Genomic DNA, 19528 nt, shown 5'->3' on the forward strand with positions numbered 1-19528 from the left:
ATAGTTACTTAGACTTTGTCTGCTAACTCTGTTATCTGGATTATGTATCTGATATCTGGATGTCTTTCTATGGACAGTTTAATCTCGATCATTAGTTGCTATAAAAAATTTTCTTTGCATGTCTAATAATGTTTGATTGTTTGCTAGGTATTGTAGATAATATTCATAGAGGCTCATGCTTCTGTTATTTTCCTCCAGAGTATAGAGAGTCTGGTTCTTGGGGGCAGTTAATTTATTTATCAGTAGATTACCTTGATCCTGTCAGGGATTAGTTTTAGGATTTGGTAGGCATATGTATTTCATCTGATACCTAGGACATGGCCTTTCTTGGATTTCATCTGAAAGTTGAGGATTTTCAACCATCCACTCTGGCTGGGCCTGAACTAGTCTTGCTAATGCTGTTCAGGCGCTGAAGTCTTGGCTCAGCTGTTCCCTGCTAGGCTACCCGGAGTTGCACTCTGAACATCTCAGTTTAGGAGTCATAGCCAAGGACTTTAGGGATTTTCACATAGATTTTTGAGGCTCACTCCTCTGCAGCTGACTTTTCTCTGTTACCCTGTCCCCCAAACCCACCTGCCTTATCAGTCCCTAACTGTTGGCTCTTTTCTCTGTTCACTCAGACTGCCTCTGTCTGGAGACCATCATTAATTTTAAGCTAGTAGAGTAAGGAATGGCGTTTGGTAATGATCATCTACTTGAAGATGTAAATTGATTGTGATGAGGAAAAGCTGTTAAAAATGATTGGTGCTCTGGTGCTGTTAAGGCATTGGCTACTCTGTGTATGTAAATTTTAGGGCCTTAACTACTCTGTGTAAACATTTAAATTTATTCAGTTAAGTAATCAAGCCAGTAAGTTCCTATTGGTGTAGTGTTGTGATCATTGGCATTACAGTTGTGAGCAAAATCAAGATAAAGCCCTTGCTATGAGTGACTTCATAGGCTAGTAAAAAGTAGTTACTGGAGGTGTCTTGTTGGTAAGAAAAATGTATTTTATTTTGTAAAATGTGTATCACCTGTCTGCTCCTGAAGTCGTTTTTTAGATCATACATCTCTGATTTACAGAATGTTGTTAATGTGAACATACATCTGTATTGTTTTGCTAGTTGGATTTAAATCTGATATCCAAATCCTTGTTGCAGTGCCCTCCTTTTTTGTATCAGCTTTTGTTTCAGCTTCTGGTCCAGCTTCTGGTCCCTTTTCTTAGCTATGTGTTGATACCAATTTACAGTAGGGTGAAGAGTTACATGGATTAATGTGGAGAACACTTATTATTCCCAGCCTCCTTTTTTCCCTGACATTTTCAGATGACAATTATGTCTAGCCTAGAAGAATTTAAGTTCAAGCCAATGTCCAGCTTTTTTGCTTAGGGCCAATTGAAAATGACAGAAGTTGCTGAACTTTGTTACCATATATAATAACAGTGTAACATGAAAGCAAGGACCTGTGTAGTATTGCCTTGATCACTTTATAAAGATTTTTGTGTTTGTGTCATTGTGATATAGTTAATATACTCTCCAAACTTTAGTTGTTTCCCCCCCACTCCCACTATGCACCGTGTTTGGTATGTTAAGAAAGGTACTTGATTTTCCCAACTTTTTTCCATGGTCTCTAACAATCTTATATTAAAATGTGTAAGTGGAAGATAACAATATACGAAATTATTATTATTATGTTTTTAAATTTGAGAAACCTTTTGCTCATAATGAAGAGATGCTAGAATGAAGAGTCTGGTGCTTAGAGTTTGATCTGTGGTCTATTTTATCCAGTGCTTCTCCTGTTAATTCATTCTCCTTAAAAAAAATGTGGACAATATTGGTTCAAATTTATTTAGAGTATTGGTGTCATAGGAATTAATTTTTCACAGCATTGTGAATTAACTGTGTTGCAATAAAAATTTAAAAATAAAGAAATTTCTTAATGTTATTTCATGTTAAGAAGTTTATAATGTTTAATTATTTTCCACTAGGAAACCACCCCTACTCCTAATCCCCCACCTACAGAAGAAGAGAAAACAGAATCTAATCAGGAGGTTGCTAACCCAGAACACTATATTAAACATCCTTTACAGAACAGGTAAGCTTTCTGACACATAGGTGTTCTGACTTAGGCAGCAAGGTAAATGGTGAATGGGACAGGTTTGGAGGGAAAAGTTAGATGAGACTAGTTTTAGAAAGGTGAAGGATTCCGTTTTCATTTGGATGACCCATGTCTAGCAAGCAGTTTTATGTGTGAATCTTGAGCTCAGATAGTAGAACTTTGAAAGAGTGGTTTGAAATTCATTGGTAATTGATGGTAATTGAAACCACAGTAGTAAATGAGTTCTCACAACAGAGGCTTGGAATATTAGCACATAGGGGATTTTTTTGAGTAAGAATGCCTATGAAGAGAACAGTCTTGTGGTTGCCAAGTGGGAGGGGTGTGGGGGAGGGATGGGCTGGGAGTTTGGGATTAGCAGATGCAAACTGGTGTATCTTGAATGGATAAACAGCAAGGTCCTACTGTATAGCACAGGGAACTATATCCTGTGATAAACCATAATGGAAAAGAATATGAAAAAGAATATATGTATATGTATAACTGAGTCACTTTGCTGTACGGCAGAAATTAACATAACATTGTAAATCAACTGTACTTCAGTAAAATTTAAAAAAAAAAGAATGCCTTTGAAGGATATAGACATATAAACTGTATAAACTAGGAAAGAGTGCTTGGTCATGGAAACCTAGCAGATGGTTTATTTTAAGGACAAGATAAGCATATTTGCCACAGAAAGGTCAAATGTTCATTAGATTGAACAATAAGTCCTTGCTAAAATTGGAGAAAGTTTAGTAGAGCAGGTGATGGAAAAAGATTGGCATAGTTTGAAGAGTGAATAGAAAGTATACAAATGTATAGAGCAGGAATAGGCAATTTGAAGTTGGTCTGTGAAGGAGAAAAGAGAGCTAGGGGATGTGGAGTCTGGAGATTGGTTGGTTGTATTTAAGAGAAGTTAGGTGAGGAAAAGAGGAGAGTTTAGGATGAGTTAAGTTTTCATAGTTACTGTGTAGTAGTTTAATAGTTCAGTATATGGTTTTTCCTATCTCTACCCTACCACTTCCCAGTATGTTTGTGTTTTTACTTAATTGTCTTTCTGGCTTACATGATGAAAATTAACACAGATTCACTGAGAGCTGATGGTGGGAAGAAAATGGCTACTCAGAAACATTGTAAGAATCTGGAGGAAAGTAAATTGGAATTAACTTTTGAGGATTTTTAATTCCTTTCATTAAAGGAATTAACTTCTGAGGATCTTCAGTTCCTTTCATTACACCCACTCCCAGGCCTTTTACTCTCTTTACTTTAACGATCCCACGAGACTGTCTATAATTTAGTTTCATTTATCTGAAAAATGTGTTGTCCCTTTATGTCCCTTTATTTTTTATCATTTCTTCGTTATCATGGTAGACCTATTGAAATAATAGTCCAAACACATTCAGTATTTTTTTCATAGGAGACCTGTGGTTCAGCAGTTCTCTAGACATTGGGAATTGTCAGCTGGTGAGTGAGATGTCAAAGGTCAAATAGTCCATAAAGGGTAAAAATTCTTCCTCAGGAAAGCATTGTGCCAAAGGTAATAGTTGAACAGTTGATTAGTGGCAATTTCATTTAGCTAACCTAGCAGCAGTACCAAAACTTTTAAAGTATTTTTTTTCATCTTTTCAGTGGTATATAAAAAGCTAGCTCTGTCTTCTGACTGTGAACACAGTTCTTAGTGTTGCTGTTTTGTGGGGAGAAGTAATCAAGGCATGTACCCCTCATAGCTTAAGTGAAATCTGAGAAGAGATTCCTGTCCTATCAGTGAACAAACAGATTAAATCCTAAAATGAAGTTTGTGAGGATTTCAATTTCTCTTATCAGTTCTATTTCTTGTGTAAAATAGTATCATATGGAAAACTATTTTAAGACATTTTTGGTTCCAATTTTGGTAGTTTCTTCATTATTTACTTCTTGTAAATATTGCAGAATTATGTTTTCTTTTTAAAAAAACCACTATAATTATTATAAGAAAGATTAAATCGTTGGGGTACAAAGTATATAAAGTAAGAGTTCTCCGCTTTTTTCTGATACCTTCTTCCCCATTTTGCTTTTCTCCATTCCCGAGAATAGTCAGTGTTAAAAATTTGGTTTGTATTTTTCCAAAACCTTTCAATATGCATATATACTTTTTTTATATAGATGGCCATACTGTTGAGTTTTTTTGTTTGTATATGCAGGTTTTGACTCAATATTTTAAACCACTGCCTTGTATTAAATGAATATATAGTCATGTATTTTATCAGGCTTACATTAATGTGTATACAGAATTTTTTCTATTTACAAACAGTGCTATAACGTATACGTCCTTATATATTTTTTTGCACTTGTGTGAATATATCTAGGGTAAAATTTCAGAGTTCTTAGGTTAAAGACTACCCTTTAACTACCTTTGTAGATATTGCCAAATTATCCTCCTTTATCAGCTTAGACTCTTAACAGTTTAAGAGTTACTGGTTTCTACATCCTTGCCAACACCATCAATCTTTTAAATTTAATTGCCTGTCAGATTGGTTCTAGTCTGATTTGTGAAAACAGTGTCTTATTGTTTTAAATTTGCATTTCTTTTATTGAAATTTCAAAACATTTTTGTTGAAAACAATCGCTTATTTGTGTTTTTACCTGTGAGCAGTCTGTTCAGTTCTTTTGTCTGTTATTTTCTTTTGAGTTTTCTTCTCGTTTATTTCCAAGCATTGTGTATTAAGGATGTTCACCCATTCCAGGGGGGATTAGGTTGAAAATGCATTTCCAAATCATTTGTCTTTTAACATTGTCTAAGGAGTTATGTTATTTTAGAGGTTTTTGATTTTCATGTAATCAAATACCAGCTTTCTTCCATGGTTTCTGGGTTTCATGTCAGTCTTAGGAGAATTTTACTCACACAATTATCCTATTTAATAGCTGCCTAGCAGTCTCTTGCATTTATTATATTATATATATTGTATTTTATTTAAATATTACTTCTTTGGGCTCATGACCCCTTTATATTATTAAAAATTATTGAGGATTCCACAGTGCTTTGGTTATGTAGATTTTTATCTATTTTCATTTGCTATATTAGAAAATAAACGTTTAAAAATGTAAAATTATATATGTACTTAACCCATTGCATGTTAATTAAATAATTTTTATGAAAAAAATTTATTCAAAATAAAAAATACGTAGTGAGAAGAATACATAAAAAATACATAGTGGGAAGTAGTTTTGTAAATCTTTTTAAGTGCCTGACTTAATAGAAGTCAGCTGGATTTTCATAGTTGCTTCTGCATTGTCTTTAGAGATAAGTTGTTTCAGAGAAAGTATGAGAATAAAATACGGCCTCAGACAGGTACATGGTTGGAAAAGGGAGGAGAAATTTTAATAGCCTTTTAAAATAATTATGACTATCTCCTTCCTTTGATGCTAGGTTTCTTATACGTTAGCTGCATTGTAGAATCTGAAACCATATCCAAGAACTTTTTCTACTCTGTTACATTAAAATCCATTGGTCTCTCTTGAATTTGGAATGTATCCTTCACCCATGCACACCACTGGTCATTTGGAAAATATTGGTTCAGTGAGTTTGCACATCTTCCAAATATTGGCACTTTTCATTATATGATATCAAAACAATAACATTAATTATTATCACTACCTAAACTCATCAGAAATATCGTCAAGTTTTATTAAGTTGTTAAGCTCACAGTGACACATGCAGGCTTTCCAAAATTCTGATTTTCTCCTGAAAGCTCAAATTTTAGCAGCTGGCTCAGTCTGTTCATTTTTCAAGAAACAGTCATGGTTGATCAGCCAATCTTCTTCCAAGTAAAAGTGGTGTTCTTTGAAAAAAGTAACTAGTTCACTTCACAACTCAATTGCCTAAGCATTGTACTGATATTTGGTATGCAGAAATATTTTTTGTGCAGAAAGAGACATGTACACAGATTGAAATTTAACGAAACCAGTAGTTTTTACTGCTGGTTTCCATTCAGTGGCATTCTTAACTGAAACTGACATTATTACTGTGAGAGTTGGTGATAATAAAGGATGCAGTGACTACTTGTACAAATTGGTGCCACTGTATAATTCTTGCTATGTACGGCACCAGTAGGTTTACCAACTGTTGCTTTTGCATCATCAGTGCAAATATCAACACAGTGAAAAATAAAATGTCTTAGCATTTTTATGAAATAGTTTTTACTCATCAGCACTCCTTGAAAGGGCCTTAGGATCCCCTAGGGGCCTGTAAACCACATTTTGAGAACTGTTGGTAGGCACTTAAGATGTTTCCAAAATTTTCCAAAATTAAGAACATTCCTGTACAAACATTTTTGCTTAGTTATCCAATTATTTTCTTAGGATGTATCTTTATATGTTTAATGGCTGAATGCAGTTTTTTTTTTAAAGATGGAATTAAATTTTATTATTATTTTTAATTGAGGTGTAACAGTTTCAGATGTATATTTCAATGTTTGTATGTATTGTGAAATGATCACAGTAAGTCAACATCCGTCACAATACATATTTTTAAATTTTTTTTTCTTGTGTTGAGAACTTTTAAGATTTAGTCCCTTAGCAACTTTCAAATTTGCAATGCAGTATTATCACCATGTTGTACTTTACATCCCCATGACTTACTTATTTTACAACTGGAAGTGTGTATCATTTGACCCCCTTCATGCATTCCCCCACCCTTGTGCCTCTGGGAACCACCAATCTGTTCTCTGTATCAGTGAGCTTGGGGTGGTTTTTTTGGGGATAGTTTGTTTTTTTTAAGTTTTTTTTAAGATTGCACATATCAGCAAGATCATACAGTATTTGTTTTTCCTGTCTAGTGTCTGATTTATTTAACTTAGCACAAAGTCCTCAGGGTCCATCCATGATGCAAACAGCAAGATTTCCTTCATTTTTATGACTGAATAATCCATTGAAAATGTATATATATATACACCATATTTTCCTTATTCATGCCTTGATGGACATTTAAGTTGCTTCCGTGTCTTTGCTTATCATGGGGGTGCACATATCTTTTTCAAGTTAGTGTTTTCATTTTCTTCTGATAAATGCCCAGAAGTGGAATTGCTGGATCCAGTGGTTGTTCTATTTTTAAATTTTTGAGGAAAGACTGAATTAATTTTAGAAATCCAGAGTACAATACTTGACACAGTGTGTGTATGTTTAACAGTTTTTCTGCCTTTGCTTTTTTAAAAAAATTTTTTTCCTTGATAGTGGGTTGGCAAATACAAATTATCAAGTAGGTGCTGAAATGCATCCCATTTTTATGTCTGAGATTATCAAGCATTAATCATAAAGTTATGAAATATATGTCCACTTGGAAACCTGTCTTCAGACAACATTTTTATCAATAAGTAAGTGAAATTCCCTTAGAAGTGGTATAGTAATTCAGAAAATACAATTTTACTACAGATGAATCACATTGGGATGATAATATTTAAGCGTAACTTTTATGTGACATGAGTTTGCCTTCAAAGTATTAGAATAAAACTTTTTTAGACAAAGTATATACAGATACATAGAAACTGGTATGCATTATTTCAGAATATATCTGTGGTAGCATTACTCAATGAATCCCTTTATTATATTCCCATTTTGTATGAGTTCCCCCCCTCCCCCCATTCCTAGTGCTCTCATTTCTCTCCTCTTGTTTCTCTGTAAATTCAGCTTCCCTCTTCCCCACTTTCCTTTCCAGTTAAGTGCTCCTGGTCTGTTTTTCTTAAATAACTGTGCTTAATTATCTCTATCATAGCACTTAGGACATTGTAATTGTCTCTGTACTACATTTCTGTGAACTCCCTGTGGGATGAGCCTCAGTGGATCTCTAAGTATAGCAGAGAATCTGTTACATAGTAGGTACAAAACACATACTTTTCATTTTATTTATCTATTTATTTATTTTTTAGCCGCACCACACGGCTTGCAGGATCTCAGTTCCCCAAAGCCCCAAATCCTAACCACTAGGCCACCAGGGAACTCCCAAAATATATACTTTTTAAATGAAAGAAATAGAGAAAACTACTCATTTGCTACTATAAATAAAATTTTTATTTATTTTATTTATTTTTAATTGTGGTAAAACACATATATAAAATTTACTATCTGAACCATTTTTAAATGTACAGTTCAATAGTATTAAGTACACCCCCATTGTTGTGCAACCAATCTCCCCGAACTCTCTTTATCTTGCAGAAAAACTTAAACTCTCTACCCATTAAACAACAACTCTCCATTCCCCTTCCCTTTTAGCCCCTGGCAACCACCATTCTACTTTACTACTCTGGGTGCCTCATACAAGTGGATCATACAATATTTGTCTTCTTTGATGGACTCATTTCATTTTCCTTCCTTTTTAAGGCTGTTTAATATTCCACAGTACATTTTGTTCATTCATCTGACAATAGACATTTCCCCCTTTTGGCTGTTGTGAATAATGCTGCTTTGAACATGGATGTAAAGCTACCTCTTTTTTTTTTTTTTTTTTTTTTTGACACTGACTTTCTGTTTTTAGATGGGCACTCTGGTTTTTTAAAAATGATAAAAGCAAAACTTGGCAAGCAAACCTTCGGCTGATCTCTAAGTTTGATACTGTTGAAGACTTTTGGGCGTAAGTAACCATTCATTTTAGGATGTTTGTTGTCTTATTCGTTGTGTAATTTTTCATTTTAAGTTGCATTCACAAAATGAAGGGTAAGGTGTGAACAGTTAATATTCACCTTTTTGTTTGTCCATCTTCTCACAACTGTTTGAACTGGTGATTATTCCTCATCAGTTTTAGAAAGCTTCCGTCTTGTCGTCTTTTAGCTCTGCCTGTTCTCTATTCTTTGTCCTGAGATCTCTTTCATTGAGAATCCTTTATTGTTCCTAGAACTTCCAACAACTTTTAGGAGCTTGTCCCCTTTCTTGGTTGCCTACATACATTTGCCCTATTCTTAGGTATTCCAGAGCTTTCTTAGGCCCTCATTTCTGCAGATTCTTTCCAGTATAATATCTGGATTTCCTGTGATAGAGATTCCAAGATTTCAAAGGCTGAACTGCTCATAATTCAGGGTTTGTCAAGAATGACAATATCTCTGATGATAGTTTATTAATTTCATTATACTTCGTGATCAACATCAAGAAGAATAGTTGAAATATTTTTGAGATTTTGTTTCAGATTTAGGAAAAAGTTAAGATTTCGGGGTCTTAAATCTTTTCATGACTTCAAAATATAATTTAAAATGATAAAGTTCTTTTCAGGAGGTTTGGGAATATTGATTCTTTAAAAACAAAGTTGATTTAGTATGTCTTATTTGCTTGAAAAATGTATGGGGAGAAACTATTTGAGAACATGAAAGATACAACTTGTTAAAAACATTTTTAAGAGCTGTAAATTACCTAGCAGTTATCTAAGTATTCTGATTTGTTCAGCTGGTGTATTTTGGATCATACCAGTGATGTGATTCTTATGTTTTAATGTTAACTCACTGAGTGTAGCACACAGACTAACAGATTGTGATTAGAAAATTTATGCATGTAATGTATACTTCCTCCAGGGCAGAAACAATTTTCTGTATATTTCTAGTGCTTTGCCCATATTAGGCATTTAGTATGCATTTGAATTGCTGAAAACGAAGCATAGAATAATTAGAGAAAACTGTATATTGAGGCCACTTTGAGTGGTTACTTTTAATTGAAAACATTGTTTAAGAAATTTTTTAAAATTTAATTTAGATATTTCACTAGCTTGAAGGTAGAAGCCTAGATCATTTGATCTCCTGAAGTCTATCACAGCAAAATTGTTATAAAACTGGCAACAGAGTAAGAATGCTTTGCCTGTCTCCAATATTTTATACAGAAGTGATGGTCTTAGCTATATGACTAGTGACCATGGATGGTGTTATTATCCTTAGTTAGATATTACTATTTGGGAAGTAGTTTAAAAATACAGATTCTATGGTTCCATCCTATATTTAAGGAATTAAAATCTCAAGAAGTAGGGTAAGGAACTGTTTTTTATATTTTTTTGGTTGCTATTTTAATAAATTTATTTATTTTTGGCTGCGTTGGGTCTTGCTGTGCGTGGGCTTTCTCTAATTGCGGTGAGCGGGGCCTACTCTTAGTTGCGGTGCGTGGGCTTCTTATTGCAGAGGCTTCTCTTGTTGCGGAGCATGGGCTCTAGACAGGTGGGCTTCAGTAGTTGCGGCACACGGGCTCAGTAGTTGTGGCGCACAGGCTTAATTGCTCCGTGGCATGTGGGATCTTCCCAGGCCAGGGCTCAAACCTGTGTCCCCTGCATTGGCAGGGAGATTCTTAACAACTGCACCACCAGGGACGTCCTGTTTTGTTTTTAAAAGCTCCCCAAAAGATTATTATGCTGACTTAAACTAGTAATGGTGTGTGGTGTTTGGGAACCATTGATCTGTTCTGCTCTTGGATACTTTCAAGGATAATAATGTTGACTTATTTTAGTCATGCAATCCTGATGGTCAGGGAGTTTGTCTTGCTTTCTCTTGATTTGTCTTTTTGTGTGTTTAAAACTGCTCATTAGCCTCACGGATTCTTTCATCTACTTAAAGCCACCTCATACCTCTCTTTTCAGTTTCTTGTATATACAGATGTATGTATTAAGTTAACTAATACATCAAAATTGTTAGAATAAAATTATTAAAAATATTTTCTTGAAAATCATCATATGTTGATTCTTGAAGCTGTTACTAAGATCTGTTTGGTCCATTTCAGAAATTGACTTCATGGGGGCGGGAAGTAAACATGAGTTTTTATCTTATTTTTATCATATTCTCTGAATGTATATGTATGCACCTAAACTTTGCATTACATATGCTATGTTTTTAATTGTTCGTTTCTTTTACCTAGTCTGTACAACCATATCCAGTTGTCTAGTAATTTAATGCCTGGCTGTGACTACTCACTTTTTAAGGTATGTTTAATTGGTGATTTCATATATTTATTATATGACTGGACCATTCAGGTATTCATTAAAAAATCTTGCCATAAACTTAGAAATAGTTAATGTTGTGATGCTTGGAGAATAATTAAATTAGCTTTACCAGGTTTTAGCATAAATATATTTTGCCCTATTTTACTATAAATATTGGGTTGGCCAAAAAGTGCCTTTTTGGTAAGAATAAAAGACACATTTTTTTAAGTAAAAATAAAAGACACATTTAATTTAGTTAAAACATGTTTTAAAGTAATAGAACTACATTTGAAGCCCTGTAATTCATAGGTCTAGTTGTCTAGTTAAATTAGCGTTGTTCTGTTTTGCCCTTCATCAAAATGTCTAGTGTTTTTCTTCTCTAATTGTTTTTGTTTTTCTTCTCTAATTGTATTTATTCAAGGCATGTTTTTCATTTTCTCCAAGAACTTTATTGAACAACATATTCAGCCTTTGGTGTGGTTGGTGGTGGTTCATTCAGCTTGCCCAGGATCTCTCCCGTTCCACATTATTGTACAGTATCAACTTTTCATCACCTGTCACAACTTGTTTTAAAAACGGAACGTTTTCATTACGTTTAAGTAGAGAATTGCATGCTTGAATACGTTCAAGAAGGTTTTTTTTACTTATGTAGAACCTAAACATCAAAGCGATTCATATAACCAAGGTGGTGCAAATGATTGTCAGCGCTTGATTTTGATATTTTGAGTATGTTGGCTCTCTCCTGTGTGGTATTACGTTGATTGTTCTCAGTTAATGTCTCGATTTGATTGCTGTCGACTTCAACTGGTCTGCCTGACCGTGCAGCATCGTCCAGCGAGAAATCTCCAGCACAAAACTTTGCAAACCACTTCAGGCACGTTCGATCAGTCGCAGCACCTTCTCCATACACTGCACAAATCTTTTTATTGCATTTCAGTTGCATTTTTACCTTTCTGGAAATAATAAAGCCGAAAATGTTGCTTTTTTCCTTCCATCTTCAATATTAAAGTGGCTACATGAAAATTCACCAATTCTGATAAGTCTTTTTTTAAATGCACGCTGATATGACAGCTGTCACATACAATCTAACGAAATTGTTTTGAATGAAGTTAAAGACAACTGAGTGCTACTAGATCCATCTTACGGAAAAAACCAAACGAACCTTTTGGCCAACCCAGTTATTGAAATTAAGTGAGAGTCAGACTGTATGGGCACATCCTGTGATTGATTTTGAGGAGAGCTTTGATCATCCAAATAGATCATCCAATCCGTTTCTTCTTTATATATTTGAGTAGACTGAAGTCCAGAGTTTGTCAGGAATTCTTAACCTGGAGTGTGTGGGTCCTTGAGATATTTATGAGTTTTGTCAGCTGGTAGTGGGTGGGACAGTCATTAGCTCTCTGAAATTGTGTAAGTTTTGTATATATTTTCTAGGTATAGAAATGTATACAGCTTCTCAAAGGTATCTGTTACTCAGAATGTTTTAGAGCCTCCAAATTAAGTGAAACCCAAGGTTTGATAGTTAATAAGTGCCCAAGTCAGGACTCTAATTTTGCTTTAAGTCTTGTGTGCTTTTTTCCCCACTACATCAATTAACAGTTTTATGGGTATAAAGTAAATAGTTAATAGGGTTGTTGCTTGCTGTTTCTAGTGATGATCTCAAGTTAAAGTAACAATATTGTCTCATATTGTTGTCTCCCTAACCTTGTAGGATGGTATTGAGCCTATGTGGGAAGATGAGAAAAACAAACGAGGAGGACGATGGCTAATTACATTGAACAAACAGCAGAGACGAAGTGACCTCGATCGCTTTTGGCTAGAGACAGTAAGGTTTTAAAATTATAAAGCTGTTTTGGAATACTAAAACTTAACTTATGTTACATTTTACATTGGTTACTCAATTCAAGACGAGATAAGGATTCCCACTCTAGCTAAGCCAGCACTTAATTTTGTTCTGTCCTGTGAATCTTGTATACTTCTTACACACTAGTACAGTGAAACTCCCTACCACATATTACACATCCAGAAAGTGATTGGCAGTTGACTCACCTTCCAGAATAAGGTCATCCTGGTCATTTCATTAAGTTCAAAATTATAGAACCTCTCACATTTTGTATGATATAAGTTTTTTTTACAGTCCTCTTAAGAGTATTGCCCTGTATACTAAACTTTTTAGATCAATGAAGGAAGCAGTGAAATTGTAGCTTGATATCATTCAGCTTATATGTTGTGATGTAACTTGGAACTTTTGGCTTCATACGACATTTATTAAATATGAGATAATAGGCATTTTCTCTAGTGAAAGTTTTCAAACCCCAAGCTTTTAGGAGCAGGGATTATAGTCTCTTTTGTATCCCTATCACTTGACAGTGTCTGGTTTATAGTTAGCCCTTACTAAGTTGAGCAATAATAAATATTTCAGTGAATGGCTTTTTAAAGAAGAAACTTAATTTTGCGGGAATTCCCTGGCGGTGCAGTGGTTAAGACTCCTGGCTCCCAATGCAGGGGGCCCGGATTCGATACCTGGTCAGGGAACTAGTTCCCACATGCACGCCACAACTAAGAGTTCGCATGCCGCAACTAAGGAGCTGGCAAGCTGCAACTAGGGAGCCCGAGAACTGCAACTAACGAGCCTGCCGGCCGCAACTAAGACCCGGTGCAACCAAATAAATAAATAAATAAGTTTTTAAAAAAAGAAACTTAATTTTGGTTTTGGGAAAGATTATCAGTAATTACCATTTTAGAATTCTGCGTTAAAAAGTGATTTCAGTTTTGCAGGATGACAAAAGTTCTGGAGATTGTTGGTGGTACATTGTGAATATACTTAATGCCACTGAACCATACACTTAAAAATGGTTAATATGGTAAATTTTATGTCATGTATTTACCACAGTTTTTTTAAAAGTTAAAAAATGTTCATGAAAAACAACAAGAACAAGAGGCAATTAAGCAGCTTTTTCAGTTATTCCATTAATATTTGTTTGCTGGCAAGTATAAGCAGCAGCAGAGCAAAGTGAATATTAATAAAATAATTCACCTTTTATGTGCCCTGACATCAGTTGCCCAATTTGCTAAAAAAGTTAACAAAACTGATCATGTTCTTGGTATTAAAGAATCAAATTAACAAATTTTTTAAAGGCCAGGACAAAAAACTATACATATATAAATATAATTTAGGCATTCAGAAAGTCGACTCTCGATTTAAAAACTTTTTTTCAGTTTTGTGTATATACAAATACTTGAGACATTTGCAGCTTAATAAGCTGTTTATCATCTATTGAAGATTTGGGTTTATTCTTTTAAGCTGCTGTGCCTTATTGGAGAATCTTTTGATGACTACAGTGATGATGTATGTGGAGCTGTGGTTAATGTTAGAGCTAAAGGTGATAAAATAGCAATATGGACTACTGAATGTGAAAACAGAGAAGCTGTTACACATATAGGGTAAGTTTTGCTTTTTGTGTGCTTCTTTTAAAATAGATAACTAAAAGCAGAAGTACTTTTTAAATAAAAAGTATTTATGTAGACCATTATTTTCCTTGTTTTCATGAACACTTTTATAATCTTGAACTGCTGTGCATTGGTATTCAGTGTCTTATTCATATTTTTTTCACTTCTGTAAAATTTCTTTTTCCTAGCAATGGGGTGTATAATCACTATTTTAGCATGTAGCATTTTATTATTTAGCATATGAGAATATGTCTTTTTTGCCCTACTTTAAAACCATAATGCTAATGTATAATACTCAATAATTTGGTGAATATTGGCAAATAGTATATGTATATTTTGCACACATGTGTACACTTACGTAAAATTTTCATTGAAGTTAAAGTAACAGTAGCTTGGTTTTGTCCATATTTAAAACCCACATGTATAAATTTTAAAACTTTTTTTTGGCAAATATTACTATTTGCAAAAGTTGCCTGTTGTCCCCGCCCCCCCATCTCCCCCACCCCCCGCAAATGTCAGTCAGTGTTAACTAGGATTTTCTTTTTACTATATTTAAATTAGTAAAATTGGACTTAAAATTTTGTGTTAAAATTAAGTACCAGTCATAAGTCACAATATGTTTGGTTTGCCTCTTTGCATGTTGATTTTTCAAACATTATGAATTCTCCTGTGAACATAATTCCTTTCTGGATTAAAAGGTGTGGGGATTTTCCAGGTTTCATTCTCCACGGGGTTTCTTATAAGAGAAGGTTGATTGTTGATTCGTCACCATATTCCTGATCTTTCTGTCAGCCTTAAAACTTACTGACTGTGGGGGTCTCCTGTTTCTTTGAAAATGCGTTAAAGGAACTAAGTATGAACTTCTTTCCTCGGAAAGTTTTTTATTTGTGTCAATATTAAACATTTTTGAAATCTCTATAAAACTTTTGGCCTCACTTTTTCAAGGAAAAAATTTTTTTCACCCTTTTAAGTTGCATGGCTCAGTGCTCTTTCTGGCATTTTTAGTGATTAAGTATAATCAAAAGTAATACATTATATCCTAATATAAATCTGATAATAGTTATAATTTTAGTTATCATAAAATTATTTTTAAATACCCTATTCAAAGGAAGGTAGTAAAGTCTTCTGAAGGGTAGAGTATGAATAAAATTTCCTGGTATCATACTGCTAGAGTATTTAGCTCCATGAAAATGTATATCTCTTTATTTTTGTTTCATTTTGGTGCCTATTTTTAAAATTTTGCTATTTTTTCTCAGATACCAGATTCCTAACTTGACCTATGATGTTCTCATAAGGTCGTATGATGATCTGTCCCCAATTTTACCTTGTCAGCCTTATCTCTCATATTTACCTTTCTTGTGAGCTGTAGCCACACAGCCTTATTTTTGTTCCTCGGCCTTCAGATGTGCTTCATTCTCTTAGCATTATACTTTGACCTCATGAGTTTTTAAAAGGAGAGATTTCTCTGATTTCAAAGAGGAGATTAGATCCTCCTTGTTAATAATATCACAGACCCTGTGCTTACCCTCTTTGATACTGATCATATTTGTTCTTAAAATAGAGTCACATCTTATTTGAAAATTAGGTTGTAGAGTTAATATATAAGGCAGAAATCATGTTATGTTCTAAATTATCCTGAAAATATCATAAATCGCCTTCACAGTGTTTAATTTTTGTGTGTGCATTCGTGTCGGTAATAGGTAAGGTAAATGTAATTGCAGTAACATACAATATTTGTTAAGGTTTATATGTAAAATATAATTGAAGCATTTTAGATCAGAAAATTAAAACGTGCGTGTAATTGATTTTGAATACATTAATTATGCATGTGGTACAGCTCCACCATATGTATTTGTGATTATTTGTTTGTAAATAATCAAGTACTCTAAACTATAAACACCATGAGCCTAGAGACTGTCCTTGCTTTGCTTATTATTAATTTACTGATAATTATCACAGTACCTGATACATAGTAGACTCTCAAATATTGGTTAAGTGATTAACCAAGATTGTTGTGAAAATGAAGAGTAAATTTTGCTAAAAGGAAAAAGGTGTGCAATTTCCTATTTCACTCTCTAGGTATTATTTTTTAATGTAAAGAATAATAATACTGGATTTGGGGTGTATGTTTGAATAAAAATTAATGGCTACTTTTCTTCTTTTTCATCTTCTAGGAGGGTATACAAGGAAAGGTTAGGACTTCCTCCAAAGATAGTGATTGGTTATCAGTCCCATGCAGACACAGCTACTAAGAGCGGCTCCACCACTAAAAATAGGTTTGTTGTTTAAGAAGACACCTTCTGAGTGTTCTCATAGGAGACTGCGTCAAGCAATCGAGATTTGGGAGCTGAACCAAAGCCTCTTCAAAAGCAGAGTGGACTGCATTTAAATTTGATTTCCATCTAAATGTTGCTAAGATATAAGAGAAGTCTCATTCGCCTTTGTCTTGTACTTCTGTGTTCATATTTTTTTTTAATTTTGGCTAGAGTGTCCACTATCCCAATCAAAGAATTACAGTACACATCGTCCCCAGAATCCATAAATGTGTTCCTGGCCCACTCTGTAATAGCTTAAAAGAATTAACGATTACAAACACACTTGACCCATCTACAATATTAAAGAAAAGAATTTGCATTTCTATACCTTACAAGAGAACGATCCTGTTTATGTTCCATTGTATGCAGGAGCATATTTTGCTGGTTTGAAAGAGTATGATGCATACAGTTTTCTAACAATTTTCTTTGTTTCTTTTTACAGCATTGTCTGTGCTGTACTCTTGCTGATGGCTGCTAGATTTTAATTTATTTGTTTCCCTACTTGATAACATTAGTGATTCTGATTTCAGTTTTTCATTTGTTTTGCTTTTGTTTTTTTCCTCATGTAACATTGGTGAAGGATCCAGGAATATGACACAAAGGTGGAATAAACATTAATTTTGTGCATTCTTTGGTAATTTTTTTGTTTTTTTGGTAACTACAAAGCTTTGCTACAGATTTATGCATTTCATTCAAATCAGTGATCTATGTTTGTGTGATTTCCTAAACATAATTGTGGATTATAAAAAATGTAACATCATAATTACATTCCTAATTAGAATTAGTATGTCTGTTTTTGTATCTTTATGCTGTATTTTAACACTTTGTTATACTTAGGTTATTTTGCTTTGGTTAAAAAATGGCTCAAGTAGAAAAGCGGTCCCATTCATATTAAGACAGTGTACAAAACTGTAAATAAAATGTGTACAGTGAATTGTCTTTTAGACAACTAGATTTGTCCTTCCTTTTATTTCTCCATCTCTATAGAAGGAATTTGTACTTCTTATTGCAAGGCAGTCTCTATGGTGTCTTCTCTTGTAGTGTCTTCCACGTGAATAGCGTAAGTTTGGAGCATTAGTTTGATTATTATGTTTATTTTAATTTTTAATAAATTGAATAGGTAGCATCATATATATATGGAATTAAATTGATGTGGCTATCTTTTTTTTTTTTTTTTAAATAAAGTAAGAGGCACAGTCCTTCAGTCTTAGGTAAATAATGTACTCTTAATATGTTAAAACTCATGAGAATTGCGACCTTGGTGCATCACCATTTGATTGATAGGAATAGCAGTTGTAAAACTTGATTGCTGAATTGAGACGTTATTTTTCAAGTGTCCAAATGGCACCATAGGGAAAGAGTTACAGGTGGTGGGGAGCGTATGCATTAAGAATTTTGTTAGTGTTGCTGTCTAAATAGAATTATAATAAACAGGTTATGAACGCTTGTATTTATAATGATGAATTGGTGTAGTATAGATTTATGTAAACTTGAAAACTTGATCTACTCTTTATAGGCATCATTTGAAAGCAAATTTGAAAACAGTTTGTTTATAATAATTGTATATTTCAGATCCCGTAAAATGAAATATGTGGCTATATTGTAGACAAAAGGGTAAGTTGAACTGTAGGTAGAATGAGAACCATTAATTGAGAGGAAACTTTGTCTTTAGATGGTGATTATGAATTAATCATTTTAAAGCTGATAAGTTTGACAAAAATCCTGTATAAAATAAACATGAAATTAATAGTATTGATTTTATTGAAGAATTTAAAACAGTTTAAAGGGTACCACAAGCTACCATCTGAGTACTTGCAATACCACAAACACCCCTTGTTCAGTATTCTAGAAATAACTGAGTCTTTTGTGTTTATAATCTCAGTATACTGTACCTAGTAATATCTGTTGTTTAAGGTTGGGTGATTGTTTAAGGTGATTTATTGTCTTTGTTGATATATGTAGTTGTGAGCACTTCAAGAGCTTGCTTAAAAGTGACCGTGGAGGTGGTAGTGTATGGGCAATGGGTGGCATTGGAGGAATATATCTATTAGAAATTAATGCTTAATTTCCTTAATTCTAGGATGCAGTCCATTTTAAGAAGTATCAGCTTTGGCGGGTAGAGGAGGAATAATGCATTAAATGTACACAGTTCTAAATTTTTAAAAATCCTAATGTATAGCATTTGATTGTCCTTATTATTACCATCTGAGAATCACAATCGGTTTTAAGTCTTTTTCCCAGTATGGGTGGGGAGGAATGATTCTGAGTCACTTTTGGCAAATGCCACTTAAGTACCACAATGACTTGCAAATTTCCTAACTTTATTAGCATCTTTTCTAAATATAAGATTAGATTGTACATGATTTTCTAAGTTACTTTTCCCTCTCTAACAGGATATTATAAATACATATATTTTCATAGTAGATTATTAAAATAATCTTTAATGGGTAAATAGTAGTTCATTGTAGGGATGTGCCATATTTCATTTAACCAATTTTGTTAATAATTCCAGTTCTACAGAAGGATTTGAGGCATACTATGTAAGAATCAAAAAGTTAAAATCCTTACTTAGTACTTATGTGCCAGACAGTGTTCTAAGCACTTCACATGCACTTTAACCTGCACAATAATCCTTTGATGTAGGTGCTGTTATCCCCCTTTTACAGATGAAGAAACAGAAGCAGTGAGGATTTAAGTCACTTAGTATGGATTTGAATCCTGGAAATTTGATTTCGGAGATCCTGTAAAGCACATTATACAGTCTCAGTGGTATAGA

The 19528-nt window shown here is 33.8% G+C and overlaps 1 protein-coding gene across 1 annotated transcript in view; it reads left to right on the forward strand.

Moving 5' to 3' along the window:
* Window positions 1–18445, forward strand: part of EIF4E (eukaryotic translation initiation factor 4E) — a 118642-nt gene extending 100197 nt beyond the window's left edge. Inside the window, exons 3-8 of the mRNA XM_061192597.1 lie at window positions 1967–2073; window positions 8579–8674; window positions 10924–10987; window positions 12699–12812; window positions 14292–14431; window positions 16612–18445. Of these exons, the coding sequence (XP_061048580.1) occupies window positions 1967–2073; window positions 8579–8674; window positions 10924–10987; window positions 12699–12812; window positions 14292–14431; window positions 16612–16726 (636 nt within the window). The 3' untranslated portion in view covers window positions 16727–18445. The remainder of the gene's footprint in view (window positions 1–1966; window positions 2074–8578; window positions 8675–10923; window positions 10988–12698; window positions 12813–14291; window positions 14432–16611) is intronic.
* Window positions 18446–19528: the final 1083 nt, after the last annotated feature.

This window comes from Eubalaena glacialis, chromosome 5, assembly GCF_028564815.1.
Source record: "Eubalaena glacialis isolate mEubGla1 chromosome 5, mEubGla1.1.hap2.+ XY, whole genome shotgun sequence".
NCBI lineage: Eukaryota > Metazoa > Chordata > Mammalia > Artiodactyla > Balaenidae > Eubalaena > Eubalaena glacialis.